General features: G+C 47.1%; 1 protein-coding gene across 18 annotated transcripts in view; it reads right to left on the reverse strand.

The window, feature by feature from the left end:
• tcf7l2 (transcription factor 7 like 2) overlaps positions 1-22,854 on the reverse strand; it is a 96,771-nt gene extending 73,917 nt beyond the window's left edge. For all 18 annotated transcript variants that reach the window (XM_036549568.1, XM_036549560.1, XM_036549542.1 and 15 more), the window contains exons 1-3: positions 22,379-22,854; positions 22,152-22,218; positions 21,874-21,998 (exon numbers count right to left, since the gene is read on the reverse strand). In XM_036549568.1, the coding sequence (XP_036405461.1) occupies positions 21,874-21,998; positions 22,152-22,218; positions 22,379-22,567 (381 nt within the window). In that variant the 5' untranslated portion in view covers positions 22,568-22,854. The remainder of the gene's footprint in view (positions 1-21,873; positions 21,999-22,151; positions 22,219-22,378) is intronic.
• Between the last annotated feature and the right edge of the window lie 370 nt (positions 22,855-23,224).

The following is a 23,224-nucleotide window of genomic DNA, read 5'->3' on the forward strand; positions in this document are numbered from 1 at the left end:
CTCAACAGGACCAGATTCCCTACACTGCGGTCCATTCTCTCACACCATGACCACAACGGGACCAGAAAGCGCTGGCTACAGACACACAGTGGTGCTGCTTTCTGCAGCTGACTGGATGCTGTGTGGAGAGAGGGCACCTGGGGCGTGAGTGTGGGGGGAGGGGGGTGTAATTACTACACTCTTCCAGGGTTCGAGCTGCTCCAGACAAGGCACACCTCCTGAAGCAACACAAACCTTCAGAAGCGCTCTGCACGGCTTTCATATTCCATACTCCATATTCATAAGGCCAGACCTGAAACACTGCAGAGACACCTCTTTCTGGGAATTCACCCCCGTTTCAAAAACAACATGCAAATATCTATCTTACAGACAACGGTGTCACAGCTGGAATCAGTGGAAGTGGTCATGCCTTCAAACAGGAAATATTCTGGTGACAGGCGGCACTTTGGAGGAAACTGTGACAGAGACAGCATGGAGGCAGCACTCTGTCGTTTGCTGCTACATCACACACTGCGCTGCTCCACGGTTCTGCCGTGTCACGGCCACCATTATAGCTACTCCGCTCACTGAAATGCATGTCCATTCTTATTTAGCTAGTTAATGACTGAAATGCACATCTGTGATAATATGCTTAATGAAAAGCATGTCCAGTCTTTCCCACACATAGATTTTACATGGGCGGGCCGCCCAGGTATATTAACGGCCGCCAAAGTATAATTGGCTAACCATTTTAGCATTTTTTATTTTTTATTTTTTTAATCCGTCCGAGAGAACGACGCCATCCACGAACGATTAACTGTACTCCTGTACCCCTCCTGTACCTGTTCGTTCTGCTATCGCGAGAAGGGTGTACTGACAATCACACATGCTCTGCAGAGAAACACACAGAGAGAGAGAGACACGTTCTCTGGTATTACGTTAGAAGATGCAGACACCGTGGATATGTTACAAGCACGGACCAGATAAAGCAACTCCTTTTCTCCTTATTGTGTAATTGTCCTCTGACTTTGGTAGTAGCTTCGAATTCTATGAAAGAAAGCGGCAACTATGCTGTCTTGGTAGCTACAAGACTCAAGAGTGTATTAAGCACACGTAACTTGACCATTGCGCAACATGCAGCAAAGTTGTCCTGGCTAAATATAAGATTATAAAGATTATAATTTGTTTTCTCTTTGGGCTATGGCAGTTAGAAAGACACAGACTAAATTTAGCTAAGGTTCGACTACTAATTTTTCATGTATTTACTCAGCAGATATGAGTATTCAAAAATATTTTAAGACATTTAAGAAATGTGTGCCCATGCTAATTTAGCTACTTTGCTTACTTAAATGCATGCCCATGCTAATTTAGCTAAATTAGCATGGACATCCATTTCAGTACACAAAGTAGCTAATTCAAATCCTGAAATGGACACCTATACTTATGAGGATACCTCACTGACTGAAATGCATGCACGTATGTAACTCTTACATGTATAGGCTTGGCTTCTTTGTTTGATGGAGGACACTAGTGAACTAACTCCTTTGGGTTTGTGTTTATATTTCTCCATTAAAAAAACAGCGCACTCGGGAGGTGGGGGTAGGGGACAGCGACCTCACAGCGATTATTATTAACTTAATAAATAAATATATAAACAAATAAGGGAAGTGCCAGCGGTTATTAGCGCTCATTAAAATGTAGGCTGCAACAGCACCAACGAGGCGCAGGGGAGGTCAGCAGACAGGGAGAGCAGTGTCTCCCCGCATTCTCCCCTCGAACCAAACCCCTCACCTCCAAATCAACTCTCATAATAACCACCCCGTCACCCCCCGTCCCCCCCCCCAACCCCCCCCGCAGCAGCACTCTTGACCGCTCCTCTGCAGACTGACATTGGCCCCCTCAGAGGACCTGTCTCTCAGCTAATTACAGCAACGCTCAATCACACCGCAATCCATCTAAACCCCCGTCCACAAACACCGCGGCCAGACACCATCACACCAGCCAATTATTGATAAATCTTTAATACGCTCTTTTACCGTCTCATTTTTCTAAGACAGAAAAGTAATCCTCCCATCCACAATAAGAGAAAAAAAAGCTTTAAGTCCTTCCACCGATACCGCGAGAGAGGGAGAGAGAGAGACTTAAGGTTTAAAATATCCTGAAACAGACGTGCGTGCATAGCCTCTCGCCACCCAAAACCCATCTCAATTCCCATCAGCGAGATACCCCTGCAGACCAGGGGGGCAACGGGGCGAGAGAGCAGGAAACGGGATACAGCCCGTGATCAGGAGAGACCGCCCCCCGAAAAATGCACTCCAGCCGGGGAGGTGCAGGGGACATTGAAGCCACGATCTGCTTGTGACCTGCTTGGGATCCGCTTGATCTGTTTGGGATCCATTTGGAATCGCATTCACCGAGTTTGTGCCACCGAGTGAGGAGCTACCACACTCACGGTGTCCAAAACGCCTCAATAACCAGAAGGCCTCAAAAACCACAATGCCACTAGTATAGCTCAGATTCAACGTTCCACACTGATCAAACCACTTACACTCTGATACAGACACTGACCGCAAACAAGACACTTCACTCATATGAAAAAGGAAGTTCACTGACAACTATGGAGAAACCTGAGTGGCTGAAACCAGTTCAGCTGTCAGGTCAGCTAAGCTAACATACATATTACAGTAGGAGGGGTCTACATGTCTCACTTCATTTGTGCAGGGAGAACAGTGTTTAAGTGAAAAAATAATTATAGATATCTTAAAAATAATGCGCGCCTGTATGTACTGTGTTGAAAACACCTACTTTTTTCCCCCCAACGCATCCAAGGTAAACTATAATTTATGTTACTGTGAGAAGACCAATTGGGTCAGAAATGTATTTTTTTCCATCCAGCGACAACAGGCTCTTATATTGTCCCAATAGTACTCACAACCCCAACTGAAAACACTGAGTGAAATCCACCTGTCAAAGACTTTCCTCATCACTCCAGCACAGATATCCCTAATGTTAAATCCACGTGTTACAAAACAACACCATTCTACTACAAAATAATTCTCTATCAATTTGGTGTTTTTTTTTTTTTTTTTAAATACACTGCCAATTTGTGTTGAGCTGAGCACTGGGCTGGTGCAGATGCAGATTTCGGGGTTTGCGGAGGGATCTCGTAAAGGTTAACGCTGGGGGAAAAAAGCCGTGGCTACAAACTGTGGGTTTTTGTCAGCAGAGGCGAGGCAGTGGAGCAGCACCAGCGAAAATAAAAAAAAAAAATAATAAAAAAAAAGCCCTGAGCCGAGCCATCAAGCGAACATTGAAGTTCACAGTAGTAGCTGTCTTTCTCTGCCTCCCGTTTGATGTTACCTCCAAAGGAAAAGATCAAAGACTTGAAGTGTGGCGTGGGGAAGTCCTGGGCTCTCAGCCTGCCAGCCTGTGATATATGCAAAAGTCTACGCCAAAAAAGAGAGGGAGAGAGAGAGAGAGAGAGAGAGAGAGAGAGAGAGAGAGAGAGAGAGAGAGAGAGAGAGAGAGCCTGCTAGGAATGTGGTTATGGAGCATGTTTTAGCCTATGTTACACTGGGTGTGATGCAATAGCACCCATCAGATAATTTCACAGGAAAATAAGGAAATAATAATTAAAACATCAAATAAATAAATTTGTGTCATGAGCACCAGTGCCAGTGAGTGCCTACGTCAGCAGCTCAAAGCGTTTCACGTTAGGGGGGGAGGGGCTCCTATGTCACTTCCTACAGAAACAAATCTGCTGATAACTTGAAAAATACATGTATTAAAAACACACACACACACGACAGACAAGATGGCAGGGAGGTTACCCTGTTTCCTCACGGGACGACGTGTGCGCGTACACACACACACACACACACACACACACACACACACACACACACGCAGGGCTCAGCTGGGCCAGGAGCAGGAGAGGAGGTGTGCACAGACTGATGAGTCTTTATTGGAGTCCCACCCTGCGCTGTCTCCCTGGGGCTGTGGGATGAGGTAGCCCAGCTGGCTGACAGCAGCTCGCTCCTGCCTGCACACGCTGCCGTTCCAGCCAGGCGGCAGATGACAGCACACCTGAACAATGCATCGCCCAGCCACAGCGCCCCAAAAAAGCCCACGTGCCCCCCCTCCCCGAGTGCCCCAAAAATGCCAGCATGCCCACGTGCCAGAGGAGCACCCCAAAAAAGCCCCACACGCCTACACAGAGCGCCTCAAAAATGCCAGCCTGGCGGCCAGGGGCACCCCCATAATGGCAGCATGCCAGCAGAGTGCCCGAAAACACCTGTGTGCCAGACGAGCGCCCCAAAAATGCCAGAGACGCGTGTGCCAGACAGGAGGCAGGAGAACAAGCTGACGATTCAGGAGAATGAAAGCAGGGGAGGCCTCACAGCTTATTAGGACCGTGGCACGGGGGGGGGGGGGGGGGGGGGGGGGCTGACAGCGGGGGGTGAGGAGGCGAGGTGGGGGGGGGGGTAGTGAGAGCGAGATGACAGCCCGGAGCCTTGGGGAGAGCTGACTTCAACAGCAGACCCCCTATAGACACCACGTCTGCAGGAAGGCAAGGAGCTCCTGCGAATGAGGGAGGTGGACGACAACCCCACAACACACACATGCACGCTCGCACACGCGTGGCTACCTACACACTCAAGAGTAAGGCCTGTCTGCGCTGTAATTATACAGGAATAAACCTCCATGAGTAATGAATGTGTTTGTGCCTGACAGTGGGACCCACACAGGGGAGGAGAGAGGCTGGGGGGGGTCTTTCTGCTGCTGCTTCTTCTCGTCAGTTCTTTTCAAGCCTTCTTTTCGTTTCTTCCCTTTCTTCCTATCCTTCTGCCCACTGGCCCTTGTGCTGTGTTTTCTGTCCCAGTTATTGGATCCTGTTTTTGGGCCTACTACCCTCCCCCCGGCTGCTGAATAAGGGTCCACTCCGACCTGCCCCCGGCCCCGGTCCGGTCCTGGTCTAAGCGAGGTGGTTCGGCTCCGTTCCCGTACCCCGTGTGGGTCCCGGTTGCTGTGTTTTGGTTACAGAAGCTTTGAGAGCTGTGGCCTCCAGTGAGGCAAACAGCAGGACAGGTACAATGGAGTCAGTGTTGCAGAAGGACAGGAACACCCATAACATCACAGTATCCCATTACACTGCAGCTGCCAGCCTAGCTGGGGGGGTGTGGGGGGGGGTGTGTGTGTGTGTGTAAAGCAGTTGCCATGTTGCACTCTCAGGTCTGTCTACAGACTCAGCTGGGGTGGTTCTTGGCATTCATCATGGCGATATCCCTAGGCACTATGGACTGTCTGTTTGTCGATAGTACAACAACAAAGACAACAGTGGCCAAATGGCAAACAAAAAGAATACACATACTCATATGCACACATACACATATGCACACACATACACACACATATATATATATTATATATATATATATATATACATATATAAGTATCTATATATAGACACACAGAAGTAGGAACTCCTCAAAAGTCTTCAAAAGTAACACCTGAAAACTTCCCTGCACAGACAGACAGAAGATGAAGAGAGGACAGGAAACCAACATAAATGACAGGAGGAACTCAGTCTGCAGGAGTCCTTCATTCAAGGGCACCCCAGGCTCGGCCAACACCCCCCTCCAAAAAAAAAATTCATGTCTTGTACGTTTGGATTCAATTCAATCCCTTTCTCTCGCTGAAAACATGGATTCCAGTTTGAAGAGCTGAATTTTGCATTTCTGAAGAAAAAACAAGAGGGAAATGAATGATCTCTCCCTGGGTATGTCATTATCCCGCCATTTTGGAATGCAGCCACATTGAGTGCCTATTGTGGCAGACCTGGGGCAAGAGCATGAATGAGTCAGAGGAGTTTTTCAGAGGATCTTCTTTAGCTTCAAAATGTGCAGGCCGAGCGGAGCTCTCCTTACCTGCGCTTACCTGGCGCTAATAAAGCGGCAGATACTTCAGTCATGATAGTTAACTAATGAGAGAGAAAAATGCAATAGGCAGCACAACCTAAGATCACTGACACTGCAGAATGATAACTATACATCTCTCAGTGATGGATAAACCAGAGAGCCAGAGAGAGAGGGAGAGGGAGACAGAGGGAGGAAGAGAGGAAAAAAAAAAAAAAATCACAATAGTGACATGCGAGAGGGAAGCCCGATTAGGGATTTATTTTCAAAAGGGGCCTGATTGATCTTTTTTGATAGACCTGCAATAAATCAAATCAGACTGACTCACATGAGAACGGAGCCTAATCCTTTAGTCAGATCCAGAAGAACTCAAACCAAACCAGCTGTTAATTTAGGCTTTACAAGATAAAGCTCCAGAAATCCTACCTGATGTACCCCAGGGCAACGGCTTACATCATCCCTCTACAGCAATCAACTTATTGCCAGTTCAGAGAGGTAATCAGAGCACAGGATGCGAGGGAGAGGAGGAGGGAGGGACAGGGGAGAAAGCAGGGGAGAGAAAGACAGAAAGGAGAGAAAGAGACCGCAGTTCCCCTCACGGATGCTTATCAGACAGAGCAGGAGAGGAAAGGATCGTGGAAAACGAGTGTATGAAAGAGAGGAAAGAGGAGAAATCCCATGACCGGAGCACACCGATTGTACCAGTTCTCCAATAAAACGGCACGATAAACAGCTTTTTAATACCTATCGGAATCTGGCCTCACGGGGCCCATAATGGCCAATAACGATTTCCTCTGCTCTTCCTATCGCATATTTTATTGCAAGTGCGTCTGGTGACCAAATTTAGCTGAAGTTACCAGTTAGCAGCGGCCTTTGTAGTTATCGTGTTTTGTATTTATTACTTTAGGGTTTTTATAGCGTTTGCTACTCACATAACTGGCTGTTGATTTCTGACACATTCAGTCAGACAGGTCTATGTGAACTTGAAGGCCTTTGTTTCCCCAGAAACATGTCAATGGAAAGATGCTAGCTTATCTGTTTTTTGAGCCCATGAAAATCGTCCCTGCACCGTGCCCATTTTATCAACAAAATATGAAACCAAAAGAAAAACAAAACAATTTGTATTTGTTAATTTCTTCCTTGAGCCAGAGTGACAGTCAGGGGCTTTAATGCTCTTTGTGTTCCTGAGTTTTTTTATATGGCCAAGTCATCCCCCAGCCTGTGCCACCTGCTTGAATTATGGCTGCCATGGCAAAGCCATCATAATTAAAGATTTATTTTTATTTTTCTTCTAAACCTACAAACTAAGAAACCCTGCCCACAATGCATTTTGAACGTTTTCTGTGACGGTTGGCCTTGCTGCTCTCTGTCTGCTGCAGGGAACACAGAGGATATTCAGCATCTGCTTACACCAAGAACGCACACACTAATATCTCCACAAGACACAGCCTTCTTTCTGTATCTCTCTCTCTCACACACACACACACACACACACACACACGGGGTGATTAGCCCCATCTCTTTGCCTTTAATGTTCTGTTTACTACACGCAACAAGATCAAATCTGAAATCCAATTTGGGGAATTACAGGGCCTTCGTATTGGTTTTTAAGGCCCGGTGAAAAACTGCAGACCTGTAGTGTCTGGACTCCATCCAGGAGTAACTGAACCCTGCCGTGGAAATCAAACCATACGTGAAAGAGGAGTTAAAATGCTCGCCGCCCCCCCTCCTTCCCCAGCCCAGTTTCAGTGGCTGCACCCAGGGATCAGGAAGATCACGCCCGCCTCTTCTGCCACCCAAATTGAAGTGAAACCGCGGCGCAGGGAGAGCGGGTTACCCTGGCCTCGCTGTGTGGACACATTCATGCAAAATGATGCAAGAGAAGAAGCCTGCTGCCGCTCCACTCCAGCAGCTCTCGTTTCACCCTGAAAACCATTTCCCTTTTCTGACGCTGCTGCTGTTGTTTTAGCGAAAACAGCCGCAGTTCAAAGTGGCCTCTGACGGCCACGGGGTCACACTTTTAATTACGTAGAAGCAGTAATCTCAGCAGACAGATGGCCAACACAGAGCCTCTCTATTACTTTATGTCCAATTGAATCATTACTGATGTTATTTGCCAAATTATAGCGCACACAAAAACAACTCCAAAAAGGATCTGCACGCCGCTTAAAAAAAAAAAAAAAAAAAAAAGAGGGATCTGTGATCGGACAGAGCGTCTGTCTGCCGGGGCACAGAGGCGTGAAGGAAGCCAGGGCGAAGGGGAGCATTTTAATAACGCGTGCGCTAAACTGCACCTCTCTTCCTCCAGGAGAGCGGCCTCAGGCCCATCCAGGGTGAACCCGGTGCTAAGGGCCCCCTCCGCTAAACCGCATAATGAGCGCAATTTGAGAGTGACGAAAGAGCACTCTTCTCCAAGTTTGTTTTACGAGTTTCACTCGGCACCGTGGTTTGTCTAGGGGGTGCATCCCAGCCCTGAGAGCTCTCGAAAACGCAGCAGAGCGCCCGGCCGCTTGCTTGATGGTTACGCAGCTCCGCTGCCAATCGCCCTGCCAAAAATCAGAGCTTCCACGTCCCAGGCCGCGGGTTCCAAACACTGACTCGTAAATCTCAATCAGCCTCATTACCGAGCCTGCTATTCTACGAAGGTAGAGAGAGAGAGAGAGAGAGAGAGAGAGAGAGAGAGAGAAAGTGAGAGAGACAGTAAAGGAGAAAGGGGAAGCGTGAAAAGGAACAAGTGAGAGAGAGCTGCACGACACCAGTGAGCGAAATGGCCCATCCTGCAGGGTTCAGCAGGGGGGTGGAACTCTTCTACAAACTGTATTTCCCATCACGTTCCCCAGATTAACAGCACCCTCCACCAGCAGCGGGGCTCGGATGAGCTCCATACCCCCTAATACGGACCAAGCCGAAACCAGAGATGCCCTCCACTGTAGTGCTCTGCGGCCAGTTGCTCTGTGGTTACGCTCCTAATCAGCTGTTCCTCGGCTGGCTGCGGTTCGACCATGCGGGGGAGTGGCACCCCACACAGCCGCAGAGGGCGCTGTGGGGCTCGATCTCATGGAGTCACAACACTCGGCCACCAAATTCAATTACCCCAGTCCAGCACCTGACCTTGTCATGCTTAATTCTATCAGAGTGACGAGACAATGCCCTTCCTGAGAGTATGCACTCACGCACACGGGTGCGTTGTGTGTACCCAGTGTAGAAGTGTGGATCACGCTCTTTCAGAGAACCCTTACCCACAGAGTCCACCTACGGAGAGTGGCCATCGGATGGGGGGGGGGGGGGGGGGGGTCGCCTGGGAAACTGCACAGGGGCCCTATGGAAAATCTCAGGCTGCTTTTGGAGGCAGGGTGTGGAATTCCAGCCGCTGCAGGCCCCAGCAGTTGTTCTCCTGAGAGGGGTGTGTGAGGGGGGTGTGTGGGGCAGGGGGAGGGGGAACTGGGTGGTGATGGGTTAAGCAGGCCTTGTGGGTCTGGTTACAGGCGTCTCTACGGGCTCAGTGGGGGTGCGGGCGAACATCTGGGCCCACGGACCTGATGAGGAACCACTCAAATGCAGAACCTATGACGACCCATTTGCAGAAAAGCTCCATCGGAAATGGCTGAATTATCTATGAGGGGGGCTGGGGGTGGCGCTGCCAGTTTTTGGGGGTCTGGGGTCAGATGGCAGGAGCTTAAAGCTGCAGATGGTGGCAGCAAACCTCACTTTCCATTAAACATTAACAGACCAGTGCACTATGATTATTTCATGTTACAAAAAATACTGCTCTCTGGGTCAAAGGGTTAACAGTGCAACTCATTTTATTCCTAATTTTACACCATTACAGCATGTACTGGATTCAGTCATATTCCACACTGCTACAGAATTCTCATAATTTCAGTTATCATTACACTTCATTACACTGTTTACACTAATTTATACATGACCTTAACACTATGCTTTACCGTTACAATACACCACCATTACCATTACGCCAACTGAAACACCAATTTACCAACACCACTATTACCATCACGCTAATGTAAATGCCACCATCACACCAAATTAAACACCACATTAATATTAGACTTGGTTCAACCACATGCCCCTCACGAGCAGTGCTGAGGGGACCCACAGTGAGGCCTCTCCCTGTCCGCTTTCCCCCTGCTACTGAGAGGAAGCCTGTATCCCTGCCTGTCAGAAATCAAACCCCTCCCCACACTTTCAATCTGCGGCTCTGAGCCATGGAGCAAAACTCCAGGCCAGAGGGCGGTGCCGGAGTCTGAGCTCAGAGCGGGCGTAACGGGAGGTGTAACAGGGGCTAAAATTTTGCACGCAAATGGAGAACACTTTTCTCCAGCGACACCGAGCGACAAATTATTTCAAGCATATTAGAAATGCACACAAAAAAGTAAAAACTGAGCTTGGCGTATCAGGTGAAGCAGACACACAGCCGGCTCTGAAGACTGCACTGGACCACATGTGCCAAGCTTCCACCCTCCACAGCGATTCCTTTAGCTATAGCTGACAGTAACCCTAATACCAAAACTGCCTGTGATGTCAGAGAGGGAGAGACCTCGCCTTTACAACACACTGCTCTCTGCGAAGACATTTCAACAACAGAAAATAAAATAAATGAGTGCCCAAAGTGAAATGATTAAGGCCGAAATGACATTAGCTGACATTGGGCTGTTCCTGCAGTGGCCAGCGCACGTTTGCGTGCCTCGGGTAAGTGGGCGTGCTTCGGTAATGGGAATGTAATTACCAGCAGCAGTGAGGCTTCGTTCGGAGGGTTCACTCAGAGTGCCAGAGTCAGGCTGGGTCAGCAGCGCCATGCTAACGGCTAACCCCCGCCGCTGCACGCTAAACCCAGCCCCTCACTCACTCACGGGTGGCAGCTCCTCAGAGCACGGGCGTCGGTGGGTGAGAAAGGCGGGTGTTAAACGCTGGTGGGTGAACAGGGGGCGTTACGTGCCGGCAGGAGGGACGCCGCTCCGTTCCTGCTCCCGGCTCATTTACACAGCGATCCCCTTTTTCTGCACACAGTCTATCTTTTTGTCATTTCAGAGCACTGCGGCCATTTGTATTATCCTCTGGGGGGCGGGGGTTCCAGGGAGACAGCTTACAGCCGACACAGTGCATCCTCCACCACAAACACCCCCCACTGCCCCCCCCAACCCCCCCTGTCTGACTAATGCACCCCGACACTCGTACATCACCTGCAAATTGGCCAAATGAATTAAGCAGGGCCCCTGCTTAGCGTTACGAGCTTTAAATGGCTTTCTCCTCTGCAGGCCGGACCCATAATTGCGTTTATCCATCTTGTTGAAGTGCAGTTTACACTCGCTAACATCGCGCCGGTTCAGCCGGCATTTTCCGCTCCGCTGGTAGGAGTGCTGCGGGAATCTGTCATCGGATCATAACAGGTAATTCAAACAACAATTAGTTCCACGACTCGCCCGTATGTCAACGTCTCCCCAGCAACCCCCCCCCCCCCGCAAAAAGGCAGGCCCCGCCTGGGTCCCCCCACCGCTGCGCACAGCAGCTTCGCCCGGCTAAGCAGCCTTCTCCGCTCCGCCATTTCCGCTGCGGGCAGCAGGACCACCTCACCCCGTGTGCCCTCATGTTGCCATGGCACCTGGATTTATGGGTTGGGGGTTACAGAGGGCCCGACACTGCAAAATATGTTTGGGTCTCCAGAATAAAGACCACAATGTGCACGCATACACACACACACACACACACCCGGATAAGCATAGGCACAGACACACACACACACACAGGCATGAAGTGAGATGTTTGCCACGTGTGCTGAGTGGGTTGGAGGGGGGGGGTCACTTCTACACTTGTGTGTGTTTGAACAGTAGTGTGTTAGGCACACAGAGGCCCACAGAACAATTGAGCTGTGTACACAGAGAGTAACTTCCCCCTTCTCAGCCCATGCTGGGGACCACACTCTATCCAAACACACCAGCATTCCCAGAACCAGCTCCAACAAACACCGGTGCCCAATGCGCCAAGCCGGACTCCGTCAGGGCCCAGGACACGCCGAGGCACCAGCATGGAGCTGGGATAGACCTGCGCTCAGAGACCCAGCCCTCGCCGACTCAGACGACCAGGGCTTCTTTCTGACTCAGCCTGGCTTATTTACCCCTCACACTGTCCGGGGACATTCTGTTGGTCACCTGCATGTAACAGGGCACCATGAGAGAGCTGAATTTCTCCCATGATGACGGCAGCACTGGTGTGTAAACGCACTCGAATGACCTCACGCCTTCAGGGGAACAGCAACAAGCGCGCAACAGAACACAAATGGTTAAAAAAGAAAGAAAGAAAAAAAAAATGAAAGGCTTCGCCAGTGAAACTTCACCAGTCAGTATCATCAGACGTGGCGAAACGGTGAGCAATTCACCTTTACAGCCGTCTGAAAGAATGTAAAGTGTGTCGATTGGCGCAGATAGAGGGGTCATGAAACGGTGAAGGACGCCGGGACTCTAAAGGCCGCCGAGTCTGCGACACGGCCCCGCCCACAGGAAGCAGCACGGCGCAGCCTCGCGGCGGGGTCAGAGGTCGGCTCCAGCCACCTCAGGAGGACGGGATCCGCCCCCCCACCCCACGCTCCGCAATCCACTCCCGCCTCGCCGCTTGCAGCGCCTCTCCCCAGATCAGAACCCGCGATTCACTCACTCCCGGGAATCAATTACCGGGATTCGCAATTCGGAATTCATCGGGGAGCACGCCTCCCCCTCGGCGCTCCGCAGCACACGCGCAACCGCGGCGCAGATCTGACACAAGCTCCCGCGCGGCCCCTCCGAGCGTCACATCTCCCTCACGCTCGCACACACCTCGTGCCAGGGCTGGGACATGCTGCTGTGCGTCGCACTACGACTCTCCCGATGAGCCGCGCATCGCCGGACCCTGTGTAGCAGTGCACTCTGTAATTGTGTAACTCATTCTGTGTAAGCACATTTCTGAATGGTTCACGCAGTTCACTGTAGGGCATTGTGCTTTTTTTTTTTGGGTTTGTTTTGTTTTTACAGCTACGCACATTTATGTCAGAGGCTGAAACTGCAAATCAAAACATTTGCCGGGTCCAAATTTCACTTTATATACTCTCCTCAGAGAGTTACGCAAAATATGTAGCACAATAATCTCTGCTCGCTGGAAAGGCAGAATCTGGAGCGGTCTAACGCAGGGTGTTTCATTAGCCTTGTGTGCTTTTTGACGTCCACTAATCTCTAACATTTTGCTTAAAATCCCGTAGTAATCCTGCGATTAGCAGATTAATGTTCCTCTCCTTCACCTTTCGTGGTGATAGAAATTAAGCACCTTGACGGGCAAACAAGTGAACGAGCGCCTCATTACGGCTCACACGAGCGGCCCTATCCACGGAAACCCCCACCACCCACCCATCCACCTACAATTACATCTTTAACTGGCAGATTAAAAACACTCCGACTGCAGTTCTGGGGCCTCTCTCTGCTTAGCTCTGTTACGCACACACACTAACGAAGCATCACAGATCATTTACATACAGCACAATTCAAAACCCAAACATAATCAAACCTCAACCCAGCACCAAGCATCGAATCATACAGAATCACCGCCGTCAGCCCCAGAGGGTGCGTTTGAGAGGCTTGGAAATATATTCTGTGATATAAATATAGAAGTAAAACAAGGCTTTGTGATCAGACCTCATAGGTAAGAATACCTGTAGGCAGGTACAGGGCCCATCACAAAAGGCTTTGTTAAAACACTGTCATGACAATGGCCTGGTTCATGCATCTATTTTCCTTTTCAAAATAAAAATAAAATGATCTTTTGCCATATTCATCTTATTTATCTGTGACTGGAGTTATTGTTACTGTGCTGATGGTATCATCTCCTGTAGAGTGCGACAGACCTGTACACTGAGCAGAACCTGATCGATCTGTGACCTCGTTAACATTCCTGCACTGAGCGGAGACCCGCGTTCAGGCCCACCTACAGCTGTGACACATGCTGTGATCTGGAGCTACCGGAGGAAGGGAACCTCGCTTTGGGGTGCGACAGCAGCACCCTGCAATGGGCTCTCCTGACCCCTGACCCTCCTAAGGTCCAGAGTCCAGCACACTAACCGCCACAGTCGCCACGAGACAAGCGTCACAGGCGGCGGTCACCAGCCCGACACGGAGCCAGCACTTTCCCTACAGAGAGCCTGACCCTGACACCCTCCCGCCTCAATGCAACGCAGTGAAATGCAGCGCACACACAAACCCACAAACCCGTCACTCAAACCCACAACCCGTCACTCAACCCCAGGGTTCACCACTGCGAGAACAAGGAGGAGGAGGAGGAGGAGGAAGGCCCGAGGGCAAGGGAAACACTCTCAGGTTTGGAAAGAAAAAGAGAAAAGGTCGCTGAAAAGGAAACTCGAGCCACACACACGGCCCGTCAATCAAGGCTGGCAATAAACGTGTCGCCCCCCCCCCCCCCCCCCCCCCTTTTTTTTTTTTTACTACCCCGCAGTTAAAAAGAAAGAGGCGTGCAGTAAAGACAGGCCCTGAAGGCTCCATTGTTTGGACAGCTACCCGGGGCCCAGGCCCGTCCTCATTACAGCCGCATTAGCGCTAATTATGCGCCTCGTTCCGCCACCTCTCAGCCCCACGCAAAGGCGCTCGGCGGGACAGAGTGCGCCTCGCTCTCGTCCCCCGAATCCCACGGCCTTCCCGCCGCTGCACCCCTCTCCCCGTCAGATAATTACGACGTTACACCTGCGTGTGCGGTCTCGACCATGACCGCACAGCACACTTTACAGGGACCGCGTTTGCACAGGTTCAAACGCAGAGGCAAAGCCGAGGGTTAAATATTTACATACATGCATTTCCAAAACGCCACCTGATATTGCTGATATTAATTTCGTTGGAATATGGCATTTCCATGGGGATTAAAAAAAAAAAAGTGACACCTGATTTTTAAGTTTTTAGTTTGATCTCAAACAGCATCTAAACATGATCAATATAGCCAAACAGGAATATTCATAGTCTCACAATAAGAACCAGGCAACTTCATCCACATTTACAGGGAAAGCTAACCTCCACTGTCCCAGTGAAGGGAAATCCAACACTTTCACACCAGCCCAGTACACCCTGTGTGTCAACAGTCTTACTTCACTAAGCTCTCACTGAATTCTGACATCTCTCTGAATTACAAAAAAACAATAAACATAAACATATAACAATTACTAAAAAATGACAACAGCAAAATAGTCAACCGTAATAAATGTCAACCTACAAAATACCAGGGAACTTCAGAACAGGTACTTGTGAGGCAGGCAAGGTCTGTGGAATTAGTCAGTAAAATCCCCCCACCCCCCCTATAGAAGCCCTAACAACTTTACTGAGTGCGTGTCTGTCCCCAATGGAATTCGGTGGCCCTAGGACCTTGTTTTCGGGATGGAGACGCTCACTCCACTCACTCACAGAGCGTCTGACAAAACATTTAAAAAAAAAAAAAACAACACACAAAAGAAAAAAGAAAACAAATAATGTCTGATACAATACGATATTTATTTCTCTATCACCGTTACTCTTCAAAAAAAAACCCATAAACCAAAAAACAGAAAGCCTGCAGGCCTGGGCCACTCCGCTCCCCTCCTCAGAGCTGGCGGCCGGGTGGGCCAGTAGCCTATATTTAACAGATGACAAAAGTTGCATTCCAGATGTACAGACCAATCTCTGTGCTGGGCGCTATGGAAAGGCAGTGTGGAGGGAGAGGGGCCCAGCACAGCACAGCTGCTCAGACTGCGTCTCCCTGAGACGCACAACACCACCCAGCACAGTCCGATCCCACACACACACACGCACACGCACACACACACGCACACACTACATCCTCACACACGCACAGGCATACACAGAAACATGGAAACAGGCAGACACACACACATACACCCAAGTAAACACGCAAACACATACAAACACACACACAGAAACACATAAATATGGAAACAGGCAGACACACACATACACACATTCATCCAACAAATCCCCATTTAACATACTATTTACAGTTAGAAGGAAAATTTAAATACAGCTACATCCATGTTTCTGAATGCAGATGTTTTTTAATGGTGCAGTAAGTGTAGGTATGAGGAGGGCCACTGTTATGATCATGCTTTCAGACACATTGTTTTCTTTGTTTTCAGTGCAAAAAACATCTTCTTTGATTTGAACCATCCAACAAATCATTTTATCCCATCAACAAATCCATTCAATCACAATTACTACAATCAACAAAAAAAAAACAACAAAATATAACAAAGAACAAAAAATGTGTCAAGAATTTGTCCATAAGGACCGGAACCAAACCCAACGATGATTCAAACCGCTCTGGAACATACAGAATAAGGTTAAACCACTGAATTCAAACGCCCAGAAACGGTTTAACAACCTCTGCAGCAAACAGTGACAACAGCAGTCAGTCAGATAAAATGACGATGACCAACCTTCGCGCGTTTTCAAATAACTTCTCCTGCCAACATCATCAACGGCAGATCATTAAGCCCCGCGAGCAAAGAGGCCCGTAATCTCGGTAAATATTTACAGCGTGAATCTTTTCCATTCATTCTCCGGCCGCTCACAAACCCTTACTGTAACTCTCTACATCTGCAATTCATTGACTTTACAATTTACCACATGTCGCGATGGGAGCGGTCCCAGCTCCAACTGAATCACTCCACAAATATGCAAGTGATTTATTGTTTTAAAAACTGCAGGCCGATTTAGTGCAACTCCACTTTTCCTGAACATTACTCCTATTGGCAGACCATGAACAATTACAGTTTGCACTAATTAAGTTCTGAAAATGTGCAGTGCCCCACTAATGCCTACCAGGCCCAAAATTTATTTTAATGGTGCCAAACTTCAGTGCTGAACTTAACTCCCTCAAATCCAAACCAGATTGCAGTTTTATGGGTGTTTATCAAGCTCAACAAAATAGGAGTCATTTTGCTTTCTGCTTGTGGGGGAACCATGAGAAACTGAGCGACAGAACGAGGGAAAGAGAGAGTGAGAGAAAGAAAAGAGAGAGGGAGGGAGAGGGAGGGAGAGAACAAGCAACGCAGGAACTTTAGGCCATACGTGGTAAACAAAAAGTAATTAGCAAAACAAAAGGATGTCAACCATCTAAATAGACTCAGCGTGTATTTTTCTGTGGCTAACACAGAGCAGCACAATGCAGTCCCAAACCCCCGCGGACTGCAATTAGGCGCCATTAACATGTAAAGCCAATTTGATAAGGTGTAGGCCCCTCTCTAAGGCTCATTCACCTCACGGGTACGTCCCATTTACAGCCACTACGGCACACACATAATCCACATGATACTCTCTTAATGCGCTTATCCTCCCAAATTCACACACAGATACTGTCCTGCGCAATTACGAAGAGAGAGATATCTACACACACGCAACGTACAAAAGGAAACAAAAATCTACTGACATAAAAAATAATTTTAAAAAGGCATCTACAGTCACAGAGAGGATGCCTTTAGTATAGCAGAAATACCATTCCTCCACCTCAAGCTAAATGGCCATTTAATTTTGTTGTAAAAAAAAAAAAAATACCAAATAACATAAAAATGACCTTCCTGAATCAGGCAGAAAGCTTAATTCATTTAATGGCTCAGTCTCTTGCCGACAAGCTGAGTTAATTTTTTTTTTCAATAGGATCGACAGCGAGAGGAACACAATACAGACAAAACAAAGCACGGGAAGCCATTGTTTCCAACACACAATGTCCCACGAAATCTGCTGGCCGGGCTGTGGGGTTTGGGGAACGTGGGTTTGTTCTAAACTGAGGACTGCGCTTGGGTGTTGTGCTTTCTTTTTTAACTGCTTATAATTATATGTGGAAAGCGGAGACCGATGCCAGCGTCTACAGATCCTGGGCATTATGGGGGCCACTCTGGCGTCAAATATCTTAACATTCATGAGTCCTGGAAGCCTGTGAATAACCCCTGTGGATTTCCAGCCCTCAGCAGTTCGCTGGGGCGTTATTGTGGCCCGTTTTTGTGTGTGTGTGTGTGTGTGTGTATGTGTGTGTGTGTGTGTGTGTGTGTTCCCCGAGCAGCGGAGTTGTCCGGCTGTCTTTCAGCAAGTGCTCTCTCTCGTACACAGAGCGTCACCACTCCACACGCGGCCCGAGCACGACGCGGCAGGTCAGGAAAGCTAGGGAGCGGGCGCTTTCACTGAAACCGATCCTCCTATGACCCAAACTTCTGCCATTTTTAATACAGTGGAGGGGAAAGGGGGGGTCCCATTCTGGAAATGATTCCATGTCAAACTGTTAAATGATAGCGAATTATAACGCACTTCAGGCTTAGGTGGCTGGAAAAACAAACCACTTTCTGTTACGGGCCTCTGAGGGCGGACAAATTAGACAGCCCGTCTACCCCCCCCCCCCCCCCCCCAGCTCCCTACCCCCCGCCAAAAAAAGCCCCAGCTACCCCACACGTGCAGACACACTTACAAATAAAATGAAACATTACAAAATGAAGAAAGACAAAAGATATGAATGCCATGTAGGCAGCATGCAGGACAGCATCAGACTGAAACACAGCAGGACGGGGCTGCACTGTCAGAGAAAAAGGAGCCTACATTTAGTCTACTGTCCACAGAAACATCACACACTTCCCTGAAACTGCATGAGAAATAAATACAGACTCATACAGAATTATCATTTATTATATTTCAGTGTCAGACGGACTGCAAATGACAGCTCCTTATTCTATAAAACAAAAATCTGTGTACTTGAAACTTGGCAATATATAAACCCAGGGTACTTCAACACGACTACATATAAATTCAGGTACTTAAGTATTACACTGACTATTCAAACTAAATCAATTTTCATATGACACTGGAAGGGAGGCAGGGTTCTGAGAATGAAACAATAAAACATCCACAAACATGTCAGGACAACAAAAATGTAACAACCGATTCAAAAGCCAAACTGACAATGGCCAAGTTTGGCTGACTGATCAGATCAGAGTCTAACACAATGCTGAGAGGTTAACAAACCTTTTGTAAAGCTGCGGTGTGTGCACTGTTATTTTGCCCTTAATGTTTGTTTCCAGACAGACAGGTAATCAATATCCAGATAAAATATTTATGTTAAACTAAGTAATACATTTATGAATACAACAGTTAGAGCTTCAAAGCCATGATGGTTCAACACCCTGGCTATTTACCAGGAGGGAAGACCACACGGACAAACACTTATATGACAGCTTTAACATTTATTAAATGTATTACCACTGCAAGAATGAAATATGATTTACAGTGTCAGCAGGTAAAATAAAGCAAAGCAAAGCATATCTGGATAATTCCTGAATGCATTATCAAATCGACACCATTTAAGAAAACAAAAAAAAAAAACACCTGAAACATATGAGACAAAAGGACTAAAAATATCCCGACAGCCTTCCGTCTGCCCGGACTGAGCCGAGCTTTCCGCAATGTAACCATCGAATCTGACCGCACGCGCGGCGGTCTGTGCTCCCAGTGCAGGCTGGGACTGCAGCCTGCCACTGTTTTCTATGTAAAAATGAGCAAACGGTGAAAACCGCGCGAACTGAAATGATCAATGGGCAGCATTCTCCAGCACAGTCCCGGCTTTTCTGCGAGCAGCACCTGCACGCTCTCAGAGCGGCTCTCCGCCGCTGCGTTTGCACTGAGCAGGCCATGTGTTAAGATATCTGACATTTGAAGGCACATGTGCATACCCACACACACACACACACACACACACACACGCACACGCACACGCACACGCACAAACAAAGCACAAAGCAGGCCCATGGCACACACTCTTTCCCGTAAGCACACTACTTCAAGATCCAAATGAAATGTTTGTCCTCCATTTAGTATTCATTATAAAAACCAAAAATAAATGTTTTGGATATCTGCATATAGTTATTATAGTCAAGGACTTCTGTCACCCATTAACTTATGGCATTCTTCTGGTGAAATGCACAAAACAGCGTTGTTTGGGTATTACACCCCACAAACAATAGCTCTGAGGGGGTGGGGGGGGGGGGGGGGGGGGGGTCACTGCTACATGCCAGCAACAAATAAAACAAACTATACCATGATTAAATATGTAAAATTAATCAATCAATTATACCACAACAAGTCACACTGTATAAACCCATTATAAAATAAATCAGTTGTCATAACCAACGGGTCCTGCTTTATTGAGTTTATGTGTACTGAGTACTACAGAAGATCTGGAATTAATAACAAAGACTGCTTGTTTGTTTGTGTGTGTGTGTGTGTGTATTTTCTAATGGCTTTAAAATGTTAATTCTTTTCTTTCACTGACTCACTTATAAGGCAGCAGGTTTTCACCTGAGAAGGAAGAAACAAACACAATGTCATATCTTTCTAAGAAATGTGTGCCGGTAAAAAGGTACGAATTTTAAAAATTAGGAAAATGTAACAATCGATACTTTCTGTTACCAGCTGAGTAAAAAAACACCCGTATAATTATTATTTGAATTATCACATTGCTTGATGTTAAAAAATGCAAATGATAAATTTGCAGTATATTCAGAGTACACCAAAAACATTTCTTTGTGCAAAGGTGTGGGGTACAAACAATATTTCACAATGTCTAGCTGTTGCAATAGCCATGTAATATAACATGACAGCTCCTAAAGCAGTGCCTTGTAATTGCAAACAAATTGAATAAAAAAAAACTGTGGGTTTAGAAAATTGCCCCCCATATGCAACCCTATTGTCCCTGTGGGACTGGTATTTGGTAGAGGGTAAATTAGTATATGCATAATTACAGCAAAGCTGCTGGCTGCAAACAAATTGTTTTTACTGGACTTTAGTCTGAGGTGGCTGCGGATTTTGCTTTAGAGTTGCCTTTTTGCTTTCTATTTATGTATTTACATTCCATCATTTATATGCCACCGGTAAATTATTGATTATGAAATAAAATAATGAGAAGCATCAGGAAGTCTTTCTAACCTTTATGTGACAACGTCATGGAGGCAAAAATACAAATGCGCCAATATCAGATTTAATTAGCGTTCTATAGCCATTCCAGTTGGGATACTGCAATATACCACATAGCCTATGAATTTGTAATCGAAATACGCATTTACAAACAAAAAAAATGTTCTGCAATAAATTAATTACCATGCACATTCGTTCTTTTTATTTTATCGCTGTTTATTTCGTTAGTTTTCTTTACGTGCTTTAAAGATCAGTCAAAGTAAATGTGAAAGATGAAATACTCTGGTAAAAAGTACACACGTGCGTTACGTACCGAACACGGTAAATTAAAAAAAAAAGCTTTGGAAAGGTCGCGCCACCCGTGCCACTCAAACGCTTGGCAGAACGGCACAAAATTGTTGCACTCAAATTTCGGAGGAACCCTTATTCATGTGTTAAATAAGCGAAATGCACTTAAATAAACGACACAATAATAAAGCATTGTGCTTGCAATAATAATAGTAATACTAATAATAATGGCAATTCTTAAATGTATATAGACTGCATGCAAAATTTCACAAATATCAACGAGTAATAAATATGTATGAATACATTAGATATTAATAACAATTTGCAATTGTGTTACTACAGATTTAAGGAATGCTATGAAATATTTCAGTATTAGGTGCGTGAAAGCACAGCTGGTAACGTGCAGCCTCGCGGACGGAGGCTTATTTTTCTTCGTATGTGAACAGTGTGCACACGCGCGCGCACACAACACACAAACACACACACACACACACACACAGCCTGCTAGCTCGCGCTACATGCCATTGCACAGTACTGTGCAAGAAAAGTTGCACAACTTTTGCTGTAGCTAGCTGGCTAGCTATATTAATAGCTAACATGCCTAGCTGGCTAGCTAACTAGGTAGCAATGCGTGATAACACCACACTGATTTGTAATGTGTGTCTCCTTAAACATACATAAACAAGCATTTAAATAAATGAACTTACTGTGCGTGCTGTTGGAGAAAGCGATCCGTTTGGAAGGTAGGGACTTGTAAGATCGGGGATCATTATAAATGGATAACCCGGGTACGGAGGGCTCTTGAACAAACCTCCATCTTGCCTTTTCGCAGCTAACATGGCGGGGGAAAAGAAGAAAACTTTTGTAAGTGCCTTGAAAAGTTTTTAAGCGTCTGAGAATCCGTAAGAAAATCCACGGCACGCTTACATTGTACAATTGTGTAAAAGTCTCCGAGACAGACCGTGAACAAAAACTAGAAACTCACCCTCCTCTAAACTTTCTCTGGTTTTGTCTCTGAAAGTTTCAGATCTAGGCGGAGGCCGTCTTTCCGCCTTGAAATGCAATGAAACACAAGGTTTGCATTAAAGACGTATAGCGCAACGGTGAAGTTTTAATCGTGTAAAAGTGGTTTCAACACAAATAGCAGAAATTTAGAAAAACGTAAATGTAAACTAGGTTAGACAATCGACCTGGTTAATTTTCCCCACTTACCTCTGAATCCGACGAGCTGTTTTGATTCGTTTCTGATTCGTTTACAAGCGAAGATTTGACATCTGCTAAATCCCTTTCTGCCGAGGAGTTCTCCGAAATTTTCTCCTCCTGTTCCCCTTCGTCTTTGAAGGAGATCATTTCATCGTTCGCACCCAGATCGTCCCCTCCACCGCCGTTCAGCTGCGGCATTTTCCCGAGCAATTTTGGGGGGCAAAAACACAAAGTTTTTAAACCCTTGATCTTTGTGATCCCGGATCCGAGCTAAAGTTTAGGGTCTGTATTAGCGTTTTCCAAGGACTGGCGGTTTGTACAAACTAAAAAGAGTGGGAATCTTGGCAGAAAAAGGAGCCGGAGATGGAGCCGAGCCGCTCGGATTGAGTGAGTTGAAGTTGGTCGGAGTGGTTTTCAGTTCAAAGGCGGCGCTGATTGACAGATAGAGAGGGATGGAAATAGAGTCTGGATTCGGGATTATTGACAGGGAGAAACACACAAGAAACTAATGAGATTCAAACAGGGAGGGACTTGAAGTGACGTTTTCATAAATAGAGAGGGGCAGGAAAGCGGTGGAAAAAAAACGGGCTTGAGGAAGCCGGAGGACGGCTGTGCCCTCTGAAATAAAGCGAGAGAGGAAAAGACAGTTTGGAGAGAGGGAGAATTAGCTGTTAGCTGGCTAGCCGGCTAAGAGAGTCGCTCATGTACGCGCTGTGCAAAAAGAAATCGAGCAATAGACGCAGAATACTTTAATCCACGACGAAAATTAAATATATCGGCGGAATGGTGTCCCAGTTATTCTGCGTACTTCCTCATTTTCTTAAGTTTCAGTGGAACTCGTTATTTCACAGCTTT

The sequence above is a fragment of the Megalops cyprinoides genome, chromosome 1, assembly GCF_013368585.1.
Source record: "Megalops cyprinoides isolate fMegCyp1 chromosome 1, fMegCyp1.pri, whole genome shotgun sequence".
Taxonomy (NCBI): domain Eukaryota; kingdom Metazoa; phylum Chordata; class Actinopteri; order Elopiformes; family Megalopidae; genus Megalops; species Megalops cyprinoides.